Source organism: Hylobates moloch, unplaced genomic scaffold (genome assembly GCF_009828535.3).
Source record: "Hylobates moloch isolate HMO894 unplaced genomic scaffold, HMol_V3 SCAFFOLD_6, whole genome shotgun sequence".
Lineage (NCBI taxonomy): Eukaryota > Metazoa > Chordata > Mammalia > Primates > Hylobatidae > Hylobates > Hylobates moloch.
The window spans coordinates 53,693,656-53,706,773 of record NW_026652281.1 but is presented as its reverse complement, the minus strand read 5'-3'; the positions used below and the strand labels follow the sequence as shown (position 1 = coordinate 53,706,773).

Below are 13,118 nucleotides of genomic sequence, written 5' to 3'. Positions count from 1 at the left end.
CTGCTTAAAGTCACTAAATAGAAATTATAATCATTTAAATCATATACATTTAAACTAGGATTATTTAAATCTAAATAAATTAAATTTATTTTAAATTATTTAAATAGTTTGGAGAAGAAGAAAACAATGACTATACTAAAGTTGAAGAAGTATACAGAGGATTCAGAGAAATGTTTCTAAATTAAAAAATATCCTATTTTTCTGTCAGTAGATTATGGTAATACAGGAAGGGCTCTGAGTCAGACAGATAATGAGTTTGAATCCTGGCTTCACTCTATGTCCTAGAGCAAATTACTTAACATCTCTATGTCTTAGTTTCCTCACTGTAAAATGGAGATAATAAATAATGGTATCTACCTTGTTTGGTAGAAGGATTAAATGAGATAATGCACATCAATGTCTGAGCCAATAAATGTTGTTGTTAATTAAGGATTGTCCTTTCTATAATTTCAGGTAAAATAACAAAGATTTCGTGAACATAAAGATACAGACATAGATTAAAGATAATATAATACAACCCATTCGAGCCATTGTTGCTCATCTCAAAGATGTATTTCCTTAATAAACAAAACATGATCATTGGGTCAAATATTAGTGAACAACATGGCTTATCTGTTGAGTTAGTTTAGCAGTTCTCATATGGCAGTAGCAGTAGTGACTTATTTAGTTTTCTTCCCCTTACTGTGTCTAGCACAGAACATGGTAGTTGCTAAATGCCTTTCTTATGGTAGGTGGTCAATAAAGCTGAATTGAATTTATTTGCAGACAGCCCACTTGAACAGTGCTGTTTGAAATTTCTTTTATAGGTGACAGATCATTTAATTCTACACTTGTAAGACAAAGCCCAATAGCATGGTGCTTGAGAACATGGGTCCCAGAAATAGAAAGATCTGCATATGACTTCTAAGTATCAATCCTGATTTCATACAACATGATCAGGGCAAGTTAATCTTTCTAAGTTTCTTTCTGTGTTCATGAAATTGGGATAATAGGAATGGGTTGTCATTAGCGCAGTGTTTGGCATATGGAAAGTGCTCAATTGTTTTATACCAAAGTTCAGATAAAGGAGCTTGGGAAAGATTCTATGCACCTACACTTGTGGAAAATGCTTCAAATTCTGGTGTTAAAGAGGACACACATAGTTTTCTCTCATGAATGAGAAAACACTTCAATATCAACCCTAAAGACTCCATAGCAACTTACACACATTTTGAACCATATGGATCTTTTCTTCTGTTATAAACTATATTTAGCACATATAAAACTTTCGTATTGAAAAGACTTTACAAGTAAGCAGGATTTTTTTTTCAGAGAATATAAAAATTTTAGAAAACAAGTACACTAATGAAATGCATTTAAACATTTATGTGTTAACAATTAAAATAAACATCTATTTGCTTTGAGCAAAATAATAATGTTTCTAAATTAACTGACTTTGTATTTTGCCACAACCAAATTTGGCAGATGCATCTCTCTTCTGCAATGTGATACAGCTTCTGGAGGAAAATTAAAATTTTAAGACAAAATATTAAACAATTTGAAAATTCATATATCACATTAATTTGGTCAACTGAAATTTTATTAATGAAGATACACACAAGTATAGTGAGCTATAGGAATTTTAAAAAGATGATCATAAATTCCAAGATCCATAATAATTCACCAAATAATAATTTTCAAATACTTAAGCCATATAGTTTATGAACTTATTCAGAAATACACCTCAGATTTTATATAAAAGAATAACTAATGATAATTTTAGAAATAATCCTATTTTTACCCTGATTTTTCTCCACTGGTAGGAAATTACAACCACAACAAGAAAAGTATATTATATCACAATAACTTCTTTCCTTTTTCCCTTTATCTTATGAATCAAATAGAAATTTTCAAATCATCTTTTATTTGTATACATCCTTATAGAAAAAATAGTAGAGAAACTTCAAAAAATAGCTATAGTAAAATGTTATACCTTCCTAATCAATTACAATACAGAATTTTATAATTATAGTATTTCATAGTTGCTCATTATTAGAATTGACTGAGTAAAATATTACAACTTTTAAATTTCCAATTTTACTGCAAATTTCAACAAATTTTTAATAATTCTTTTTACCTAATAATGCTTTGGCTTTGGAAGATACAATGGATTAAAAAATCATACTTTTCTGTTATGTATATAACTAAATGTACATATATATAACTGAGTATATGTGCTTATATATATGTGTATATTTAATAAACAGATAAACGAGCTTATATGTGTATAAGCATATATACTCAGTTATATATATATGTGTGTATACACACAGTTTCACAAATACTGTTTGTCATATGCAATCAAGAGAAATTAAACTCTTATTTGAAGTATTTTTGGCTTATATTTCCAATATCTTTAACAATTTAATAAGAAAGAAAATACTTTTATAACTACAATTATAGAAAAAAATGCATAAGAGAAATGTATACTGCAAAATTTCATTACATTCATTTTCTAATTTTCAAGTTTGCAGTGAGATTTAACCAAATAGAAAACACCTTAGAAAATTAAACATATTAAAAGACTTAAGTTAAACCAAACAAAAATTTTAAATGTCACTAACCCAAAGCATGCACTGCTCCTCTATGCTTGCTGGAGCTCTTGCTTGTTTTAACCACACGAACAGCATTTTCTCTGAACTGCAGCTCACAAAAATTTTCAAGAAATTTTGCCATTTCTTCTGTAACAGTATCCAGGTAAGTTTCTTTAATGAATTTCACCATTGAGGATGGAGCTAAAATTTCACATAGTGTCTTAAAATCCTCTTTTATTATTGAGTATAATTTAAGCATTGTACTTTGATATCCATGAACTATTACATCTAAATTTGAATCTCTGTTGTAAGAAGGAAAGCAGTTCCGCAGAAGATTAGCCAACAGTTTATTCTGTATGTTTTGGTATTTGATTATAACTTCTGATTCTGGATAAAGAAACAAGAGTTGTTGTAAGCACTGCTTTTTCAATAAAATTTTTTGCTGTGAATTGTTTATTTCATTATGGCTTTGTAATTTGCTCACTAAGAAGCGTCGAAGATGCAGTCTTATATCTTCCCATATAGACTTGACATCCATAGAAGAATTATCTTCAACAGAATGAAGAGACGTCCTAGAGAGGAAATGGAACGGTGTTCCACTTAGAGTTGATGGGAATGAAACGCTGCTGTGGCAGGAGAGGTCCCAAAGTAAATCCAATGTCATTTCTTCTTGATTTTGTTCATTCTTCAACAAATGTTGCTAATGAAATTATAACATTAGAAATGTGATTAAGTGCAATAGAAAAAATGATTTCTATAGTCATATACAATTTCATAATAATTTCAGGTTGAAATCAATACTTTAAAGTTCCTCAAGATTTTATTTTTTTGCATTTGAAATTTAATCAATTCAGACGTTTTAGAATGTTAGCTTTTATGGTCTACTAAACTTTGAATTGTTCATTTCAAACCTAGCTGATTATCTTTTCAATTAGATTTCTAGACATATAGTTTTTAGCCCTCATTGTTATCCACCCAATATACCCTGAGCTGTATAAAAACTGTGGCTTAAAAATTCTAAATACAAATCTATAGTAAAATATTTATTGAAATGTATTCCTAATACAAAATAGATTCAAGATCACGCCCCTAATTCCTGGTAGACAATTTTCATGCTTGAATGAGTACACTTATTATTATAAAACCCCAAATGAACATATAATACAATGCTTTAAAATCATTCTAGAATATAGATATTTAAATATAGTATGTGCTTAGGGGTTACTAAGATATACCTTTCTGAGAAGTAAATTTTAATATATTGAAAGATTTTAACTTTCATTTAAATTCCTTTTTGAGAACTGTGTTAAGAAAGATTTTACTTTGAAAATTAATCTGAGAATATTTCAATTCTCTCCAAAGAAATAACCCAAAATGAGAAAAAGATACTCTCAGAATTACTCCCCAAAAGATGATATGAAATTATTCCTTTATACTTTCTGTGCTGGCAGAAAACAATGGTGGATATAATTATGAATAGAAAGGGACAAAAAATTTACTTTTTTCTTGGGCTTTGAATTAGACACACACATTCTCCTTCCATGCTGACTTTCCTAATTATGTCTATTTTAGCTAATACTGAAATTAGTTTATATTCTCTAGGTAGAAACAAGCTGATTACAAGAGAAATGAAAGCAAGGTCCAAGTGGCATAAAATCAGGCTGGCTTTACAATTTCTTATTGACGAAGATACCAAAGGCATTATGTGTGATTCACAATGATGAACAATTCCTAGACAAATTCCAGGAATTTTCTCTCATTCACTGTAAGCACTGCAATGTCTAATGTTCTATCTGTAATAAATAATTATACCCAATAATTATACCAAGAAATGTTTTTTAAGTATTTATACAAACATTTCCTGGTTTATTCATAATGATAACTCTTTGGCATATGTATTTAAAAACCCAATTTACACACAAGGACTCTAAAATCAGGCATGATTCAGTGACTTTTCAAAAGTCACCTACAGTAAGGCACAGAACCAAGAACGGATCCCTGGCTTCTTTCTCTTCATCCACGTTCTTTCTGCTACACTCCAGAGAGCCACAAAGTACACATGACCTCTGTGTAGCTTCTTTCTCTCTCCTCTACTGCTGTTGAGTTATTTTGATGCTTCTGGAAAAGAAATGTCCTTAGATAGGACATATCAGCATTACTGTAAATTCTACAAAGCAAATGAGTCATATTAGTGCCTCTGCCTTGGTTTTTTTAAGTCAGTAAATAACTGTAAATATTTGATCAAACAAAGAATAATAGATTACAGAGGTTTAAAACATATGTTTAGTATGATTGCTTAAATGTTGAAAATAACTTCAGTACATCTGCCATAATGAGGACCTCTGTTTCTTATTTAAATCACTAGAAAATTAACAAAAAATTTTCTATGAAAAAAACAGATGTATGAAAAATGTCATCAGGACTGACATTTTTTAGCATGTAGAAACTTGATAATAAGGTCATTTAAATCTGGATCTGTTTTAATAATGTGGTTCCTTCCTTAAAATAACATGATCAATTATGTAAAAAAACCTAGGACTGGGACAAGTCTATCAGTCTAATGAATTTGAGCAAAACTAAGGTGGCCTTTGCCCTGCAGTGAATAGAGAATGACTTATGTGTGACAGATTAAAAGATAATTAAAAGCTTTTGCTTTTAATTAAATGAGAAAGCATTATTACATCAGTATTAATGAAATTCAATACACATGCCTCTTAATAGAAATTAAAGGAATAGCTATATCCATATTTATTCTTTAAGGATCCACCTTCAGGAGATAATGGGTGAGAGCTTTCCTTAAAAGAATAAGGCTTCAGGGCACACAGTCTTCCTTTCTCTTCCTTTTATTACTTTGTAAAATTAAAGAGACATCTGAAATAATAACAACAGGCAAAAACTATTTTCATCTGATTCTGTCATCCTAAGCCATCTACAACCTCCAGATATTTTCCACATCTGCCTTAGTCAATGTTTGATATTTGGACAAAAACAGTGCCTTTTTTTTCCCCTAAATTAAATTAAAACCATAGCTATAGTAATACTGCGTTCTAACAATTGTGCTGCTTCTCTGGGAATCTGTTTTTGCAAGCTAGCTAGCCTTGGAGAAACAAGTGTGATAAAATTACTGTTCTTATTGAAGGTTACAAAAACTTCTCTAGCATAGAGGGTGGTCAATATCAAGAATGACCAACATCATAATTCTCCGTCATTTGGTGGTCTTGCATAAATTGCTACCTTGATTGAAAAGAACTGGGTTAGACTGCAGGTTAGGAAGGCAGGGAATAATAGTCAAGGCCACTTAATAGACACAATCCATGGGGATCTTATTAGGCTTAATAAAGAGCGTACAAAACATGAATAGTGAAAGGATACAAAATATAATGAACATGAACTTTTCTGGTAGACGGCTGTGATACACATCAATACATTCTGTGATATTGATATGATATATATCATACCACAAATCACCCAGGAATCATAATATTTTATCTCCATTTATATAAAATTTTATTTTATTGATAAAAATCATAGTTAAAAATTAAAACAAATAGCTCAGTGGATTATGTTGGGGATATAGGAACATAAAAACACAAACCCCTATGTAAGGCAGGCTAATATGGTCACTCAGATAAATATTTACGTACAGAAATTGAATGAGTTGTATTCCCTGTTTACTCATCCCACTCCATGACAAAATAAAAATTCATTTTACCAGTGTTTTGAGAAATTTTATCAAGTCTCCATGGGAAATGAAAGATGACTCAGATGTACTGTAATTATAGTTAGTTAGCCATTCAAAGCAGTCAGTTGTTGTTTGCAGCTGCACACCTGGACACTGTTTGTTAATTTCGGACTGTATCTCTTTAATGCAATGTTCTATGCTATAAAAAAGAGAAGAAAAAGTTATTTTGGCAGGATATAGATACTGGCTTCATTTCATAATATCACAGGCCCTGAAATCTTCATATGTGGTACCTGGTTTTGTACAATTTACAAATTCATTCATATGCTATGAAAATAATAACAAACAGACTATACATTCATAGTTGAAAGCTGAGAGTTCAAATTTTCTGGCAGTAAAAAATGTGATAGAGGAAATATAAAATAGCTACTCAGATGAACTAGAAATTCTTTTGTGTTGAAACAAAAATCAAGCATAGATGCAATTCGATAATAGCCCTCTTGATAGGCAGTGGATGAAAGGCAGAGCTAAAATACTGAACACTGTAAATATTTGAAATATACATTATCTACTAAGAGGTGAAGGACTATATAAATTATGAAAAACTTCAATCAATGGAATAGTAAGAAGTCATGAAGTAGTTATAAAAAGCCTATAATTTTAAAAGTTGTAAAGTATACAAGCTATATACACAATGTTACTACAGCCAAATACCTTTTCCTGCCATCCAACTCCACTACAAAAAACAGAAACAAAAATTACTAAAAATTGCATTTAAAAAATGACTGGAAGGAAATGAAGCAAAGGGTTAATAGTAATTATATTTGGGTGGGTGTAATTAGGTAAGTTTTAAATTTTACTTTTCCTTATTTTCTAAATATTTATAGGGCATAAAATAAAATGCTTCATTCACCAAAAAAGTAAACCAAGAACAGAGAAAAAATGTCCAGTAGAATCTTGCAATATGTATCTGTTTTAAAATTTCCATTCAAAGTATCCTTCCTGTTGATAAAATGACAGATATACTATATTTTTTTAATTTCCATATACAATTATATGCACTGATGATTATAAATCTTTGTGGGGTAAACTGGTGACCTTTAGCAGAGTGCCATCTGCAGAGCCACAGGGATATGACATATTACTACCACCTGATGGCAGCATATCTAAACTTCAAGAAAGCTTTCAAACAGGCAAATTCCTTTGAAGCTGAAACACCTCACCAAAAACCGACAGCTACGCATTTGTCTCTTAATCATATTAAGAAAGATTTGTTACCAAGAGGTAAAGTTAGTGTTTTGAAAAGGTAACTGCTATTAATTAAAGGTTCCATATGATAGAACCTGGTAGGCTTTAGAAACCAAGTGCTCATTATTAAAATAGATGTCATATGAAAGACTCTTTGAAATTCATCCAGGTGTGGGTTGCCTATAAAACATACACTGTAAAAGTTTAAGTAAAACTTTTCAGGAGACTTCTGAGCATGAGTGAATTTAAAGTAAATTACCTTGAAACAAATACATTCTGAGAATCAAAGAGCCTTTTCATGAACACAAAGAACTTAAAAGGAAAACAATACCTCCTCTGGCCACAGGCCACTCAATTTCCTGATGGGATAGCCATATTCAGGAATACCACTTCTATGTCTGACAAGAGATTGGCATGTATTTTCTTAACTTACGTAAGCACTTCTATGGACAGAGAAACACAATGCCCTAAGCATACCCCTTGACTCTAGGGACTCTTTATCAAAGGTTTTTATTATAGCATCCTCATGTGTCTCATTCAATGAAACCTAATAGAGTACAGCAATGTGAATTGGAAAGGCTCAGCAGTTAGTCTACCTAAATCTGTTTCAATGAGGACTCAGATTTTAGGCTAATTTCTAACATCCGAATCTGGGCAGAGGCCAAAAACTACAATTTATAAATAGGGTAAAGCCTTTAGAGGGCTAGATATTTTAGTAATTTGTCCAAACACGGACAAAGGGATTGAGTGGTTGCATTTCAGGGGACCTCCCTCATTGATACAAACTGAGACAGATAAACTTTATTTTAAAATCATTTTGTCACAAATTATAAAATGTCAGAACTAATTATCTACACCTGATTTTGTTTTTAGTTGGCTATCTTGTTGTCTGCCACTCACCAATGCCTATACACGTTGTTCTAAAAACTTAATCATCTGAAGTCTAGATATTTCTTGCCCAATTGTTACACAAAATAAATATTTTCTAAATTTATGCTAAATGTCAGTTTGGTATGTAATCTGACAATTTATCTTCTTTAATCAAGGTCAAAATAAATTACAATTTAATTTCACCATTTAAAAGGTAACATTTTCAAATGTTATCTTTCAGATGCTACACATTATTCAGGATTATAAACATAGGTAGTAAAAGTGTAAGGAAATGCACTGGAATGATCAGCAGCACCCTCTGGCAGAGTGGGGATGGAGGTGGGATGAAATTGGGGAGAGGTACACAGAGAGCTTTAGCTATACTAGTAATGTTTTATTTCTTAAACTAGATGGTGAGCACAGGAGTATTTCTCATAGTACTCTATGCCTTTTCATATGTCTCAACATTTCTTAATAAATTTGAACCCCAATGTGCTTTAATTATAATGACTCTGAATTAGCTAAGTTAATGATGTGTGCAAGTGGATGCATTACTGAGAGGCTGTGTATAATAATTTATAAAGCATTTTAAAAATGCAATATGGAGTATGCTTTTAAAAAAAGATATCTATGGTAATTTTCTCATTCAACATTCACTCCTAGATTCCCTGACTGTAAAAATTGCTTATTGAATGAAGGCATTATATTTGATAAACATTAGCTGAATGTTAAATATGTGGTAGGCATTGTGATATATACTAGGGAACCCAATGTGAGTAAGACGTCGTCCTGTCCCTAAAGGAATTCTGTCTAGTGAAAGAGATAAACCTGTAAATAAACAACTACAACATAGTAAGACTTGATAAGGAGTGTGTACAATGTGCTAAGGGAGTACACAGGAGGGAGCCATTAAAAGTGCCTGTGGGAGGTGTAAAAAGGTTTTTCCTTGTAGAAGAGGAGATTATATGCAAGGATGTTGCTTTAAGAACATTAGTAGAATCACTGTACTTAAAATTCCCTGACACCTCACCCCTCAGAATTCAGTACTTGTCATCTAACCTCACTGTTGCCTCACTTTAAAACTGTATTTATTTGAAGAATAAGAAATATGAATTTATTTTTATGGTCACTACTACATTCATTCATGCATGTATGGATGTATGTGTGTATGTATATATGTACCATCTTACTTCCAAAAAGGCTGAGATGTCCTACTATTGGACAGACTGCATTAAATAACAATAGCAGTCCAAGAGCTGATTAATATTCAACTGGTACAGTTGGAGATAGGATAAGAAACTGAAAGGAATAGGAACAGCTCCAGTCTCCAGCTCCCAGCCCCAGCGACACAGAAGACGGATGATTTCTGCATTTCTGCTTGAGGTACCGGTTTCATCTCACTAGGGAGTGCCTAACAGTGGGTGCAGGACAGTCGGTGAAGCGCACTGTGCGCGAGCCGAAGCAGGGGGAGGCATTGCCTCACTCGGGAAGCGCAAGGGGTCAGGGAGTTCCCTTTCCTAGTCAAAGAAAGGGGAAACAGACGGCACCTGGAATATCGGGTCAGTCCCAGCCCAATACTGCGCTTTTCCAACGGGCCTGGAAAACGGCACACTAGGAGATTGTGTCCCGCACCTGGCTTGGAGGGTCCTGTGCCCACGGAGTCTCGCTGATTGCTAGCACAGCAGTCTGAGATCAAGCTGCAAGGCGGCAGCGAGGCTGGGGGAGGGGCGCCCGCCATTGCCCAGGCTTGCTTAGGTAAACAAAGCAGCCAGGAAGCTCGAACTGGGTGGAGCCCACCACAGCTCAAGGAGGCCTGCCTGACTCTGTAGGCTCCACCTCTGGGGGCAGGGCACAGACAAACAAAAACTCAGCAAGAACCTCCACAGACTTAAAGGTCCCTGTCTGACTGACAGCTTTGAAGAGAGTAGTGGTTCTCCCAGCACGCAGCTGGAGATCTGAGAACGGACAGACTGCCTCCTAAAGTGGGTCCCTCACCCCTGAGCAGCCTAACTGGGAGGCACCCCCCCAGTAGGGACAGACTGACACCTCATTCAACCGGGTACTCCTCTGAGACAAAACTTTCAGACGAACTATCAGACAGCTGAATTTGTGGTCTCACAAAAATCTGCTGTTCTGCAGCCACCGCTGCTGACACCCAGCCAAACAGGGTCTGGAGTGGACCTCTAGTAAACTCCAACAGACCTGCAGCTGAGGGTCCTGTCTGGTAGAAGGAAAACTAACAAACAGAAAGGACATCCACACCAAAAACCCATCTGTACATCACCATAATCAAAGACAAAAAGTAGATAAAACCACAAAGATGGGGAAAAAACAGAGCAAAAAAACTGGAAACTCTAAAAAACAGAGCACCTCTCCTCCTCCAAAGGAACGCAGTTCCTCACCAGCAACGGAACAAAGCTGGATGGAGGATGACTTTGATGAGTTGAGAGAAGAAGGCTTCAGACGATCAAACTACTCTGAGCTACGAGAGGAAATTCAAAACAATAGCAAAGAAGTTAAAAACTTTGAAAAAATATTAGAAGAATGGATAACTAGAATAACCAATGGAGAGAAGGGCTTAAAGGAGCTGATGGAGCTGAAAGCCAAGTCTCGAGAACTACGCGAAGATTGCAGAAGCCTCAGTAGCAGATGCGATCAACTGGAAGAAAGGGTATCGCTGATGGAAGATGAAATGAATGAAATGAAGAGAGAAGGGAAGTTTAGAGAAAAAAGAATAAAAAGAAATGAACAAAGCCACCAAGAAATTTGGGACTATGTGAAAAGACCAAACCTACGTCTGATTGGTGTACCTGAAAATGATGGGGAGAATGGAACCAAGTTGGAAAACACTCTGCAAGATATTATCCAGGAGAACTTCCCCAATCTAGCAAGGCAGGCCAGCATTCAGATTCAGGAAATACAGAGAACGCCACAAAGATACTCCTCGAGAAGGGCAACTCCAAGACACATAATTGTCAGATTCACCAAAGTTGAAATGAAGGAAAAAATGTTAAGGGCAGCCAGAGAGAAAGGTCGGGTTACCCACAAAGGAAGCCCATCAGACTAACAGCTGATCTCTCAGCAGAAACTCTACAAGCCAGAAGAGAGTGGGGGCCGATATTCAACATTCTTAAAGAAAAGAATTTTCAACCCAGAATTTGCTATCCCGCCAAACTAAGCTTCATAAGCGAAGGAGAAATAAAATACTTTACAGACAAGCAAACGCTGAGTGATTTTGTCACCACCAGGCCTGCTCTAAAAGAGCTCCTGAAGGAAGCACTAAACATGGAAAGGAACAACCGGTACCAGCCACTGCAAAAACATGCCAAATTGTAAAGACCATCGACGCTAGGAAGAAACAACAGCAACTAATGAGCAAGATAACCAACTAACATCATAATGACAGGATCAGATTCACACATAACAATATTAACGTTAAATGTAAATGGGCTAAATGCTCCAATCAAAAGACACAGACTGGCAAACTGGATAAGGAGTCAGGACCCATCAGTGTGCTGTATTCAGGAAACCCAACTCACATGCAGAGAAACACATAGACTCAAAATAAAGGGATGGAGGAAGATCTATCAAGCAACTGGAAAACAAAAAAAGGCAGGGGTTGCAATCCTAGTCTCTGATAAAATAGACTTTGAACCAACAAAGATCAAAAGAGACAAAGAAGGCCATTACATAATGGTAAAGGGATCAATTCAACAAGAAGAGCTAACTATCCTAAATATATATGCACCCAACACAGGAGCACCCAGATTCATAAAGCAAGTCCTCAGTGACCTACAAAGGGACTTAAACTCCCACACAATAATAATGGGAGATTTTAACACCCCACTGTCAGCATTAGACAGATCAACGAGACAGAAAGTTAACAAGGATATCCAGGAATTGAACTCAGCTCTATATAAAGTGGACCTAATAGACATCTACAGAACTCTCCACCCCAAGTCAACAGAATATGCATTTTTTTCAGCACCACACCACACCTATTCCAAAATTGACCACATAGTTGGAAGTAAAGCTCTCCTCAGCAAATGTAAAAGAACAGAAATTATAACAAACTGTCTCTCAGACCACAGTGCAATCAAACTAGAACTCAGGATTAAGAAACTCACTCAAAACCGCTCAACTACATGGAAACTGAACAACCTGCTCCTGAATGACTATTGGGTACATAATGAAATGAAGGCAGAAATAAAGATGTTCTTTGAAACCAACGAGAACAAAGACACAACCTACCAGAATCTCTGGGACACATTCAAAGCAGTGTGTAGAGGGAAATTTATAGCACTAAATGCCCACAAGAGAAAGCAGGAAAGATCCAAAATTGACACCCTAACATCACAATTAAAAGAACTAGAAAAGCAAGAGCAAACACATTCAAAAGCTAGCAGAAGGCTAGAAATAACTAAAATCAGAGCAGAACTGAAGGAAATAGAGACACAAAAAACCCTTCAAAAAATTAATGAATCCAGGAGCTGGTTTTTTGAAAAGATCAACAAAATTGATGGACCGCTAGCAAGACTAATAAAGAAGAAAAGAGAGAAGCATCAAATAGATGCAATAAGAAATGAAAAAGGGGATATCACCACCGATCCCACAGAAATACAATCTACCATCAGAGAATACTACAAACACCTCTATGCAAATAAACTAGAAAATCTAGAAGAAATGGATAAATTCCTCGACAAATACACCCTCCCAAGACTAAACCAGGAAGAAGTTGAATCTCT

The 13,118-nt window shown here is 34.7% G+C and overlaps 1 protein-coding gene across 3 annotated transcripts in view; it reads right to left on the bottom strand.

The window, feature by feature from the left end:
- The window catches only part of KIAA0825 (KIAA0825 ortholog), a 481,693-nt gene that overhangs the window by 382,164 nt on the left and 86,411 nt on the right, over nucleotides 1–13,118 (bottom strand). For 2 of the 3 annotated variants that reach the window (XM_032156819.2, XM_058440712.1), the window contains 2 exons: nucleotides 6,286–6,454; nucleotides 1,515–3,273 (listed from right to left, as the gene is read on the bottom strand). In XM_032156819.2, coding sequence (XP_032012710.1) covers nucleotides 2,599–3,273; nucleotides 6,286–6,454 — 844 coding nt within the window. In that variant the 3' untranslated portion in view covers nucleotides 1,515–2,598. Of the gene's footprint in view, nucleotides 1–1,514; nucleotides 3,274–6,285; nucleotides 6,455–13,118 lie in introns of those variants that run through there. The other variant, XM_032156821.2, reaches the window with a different exon arrangement.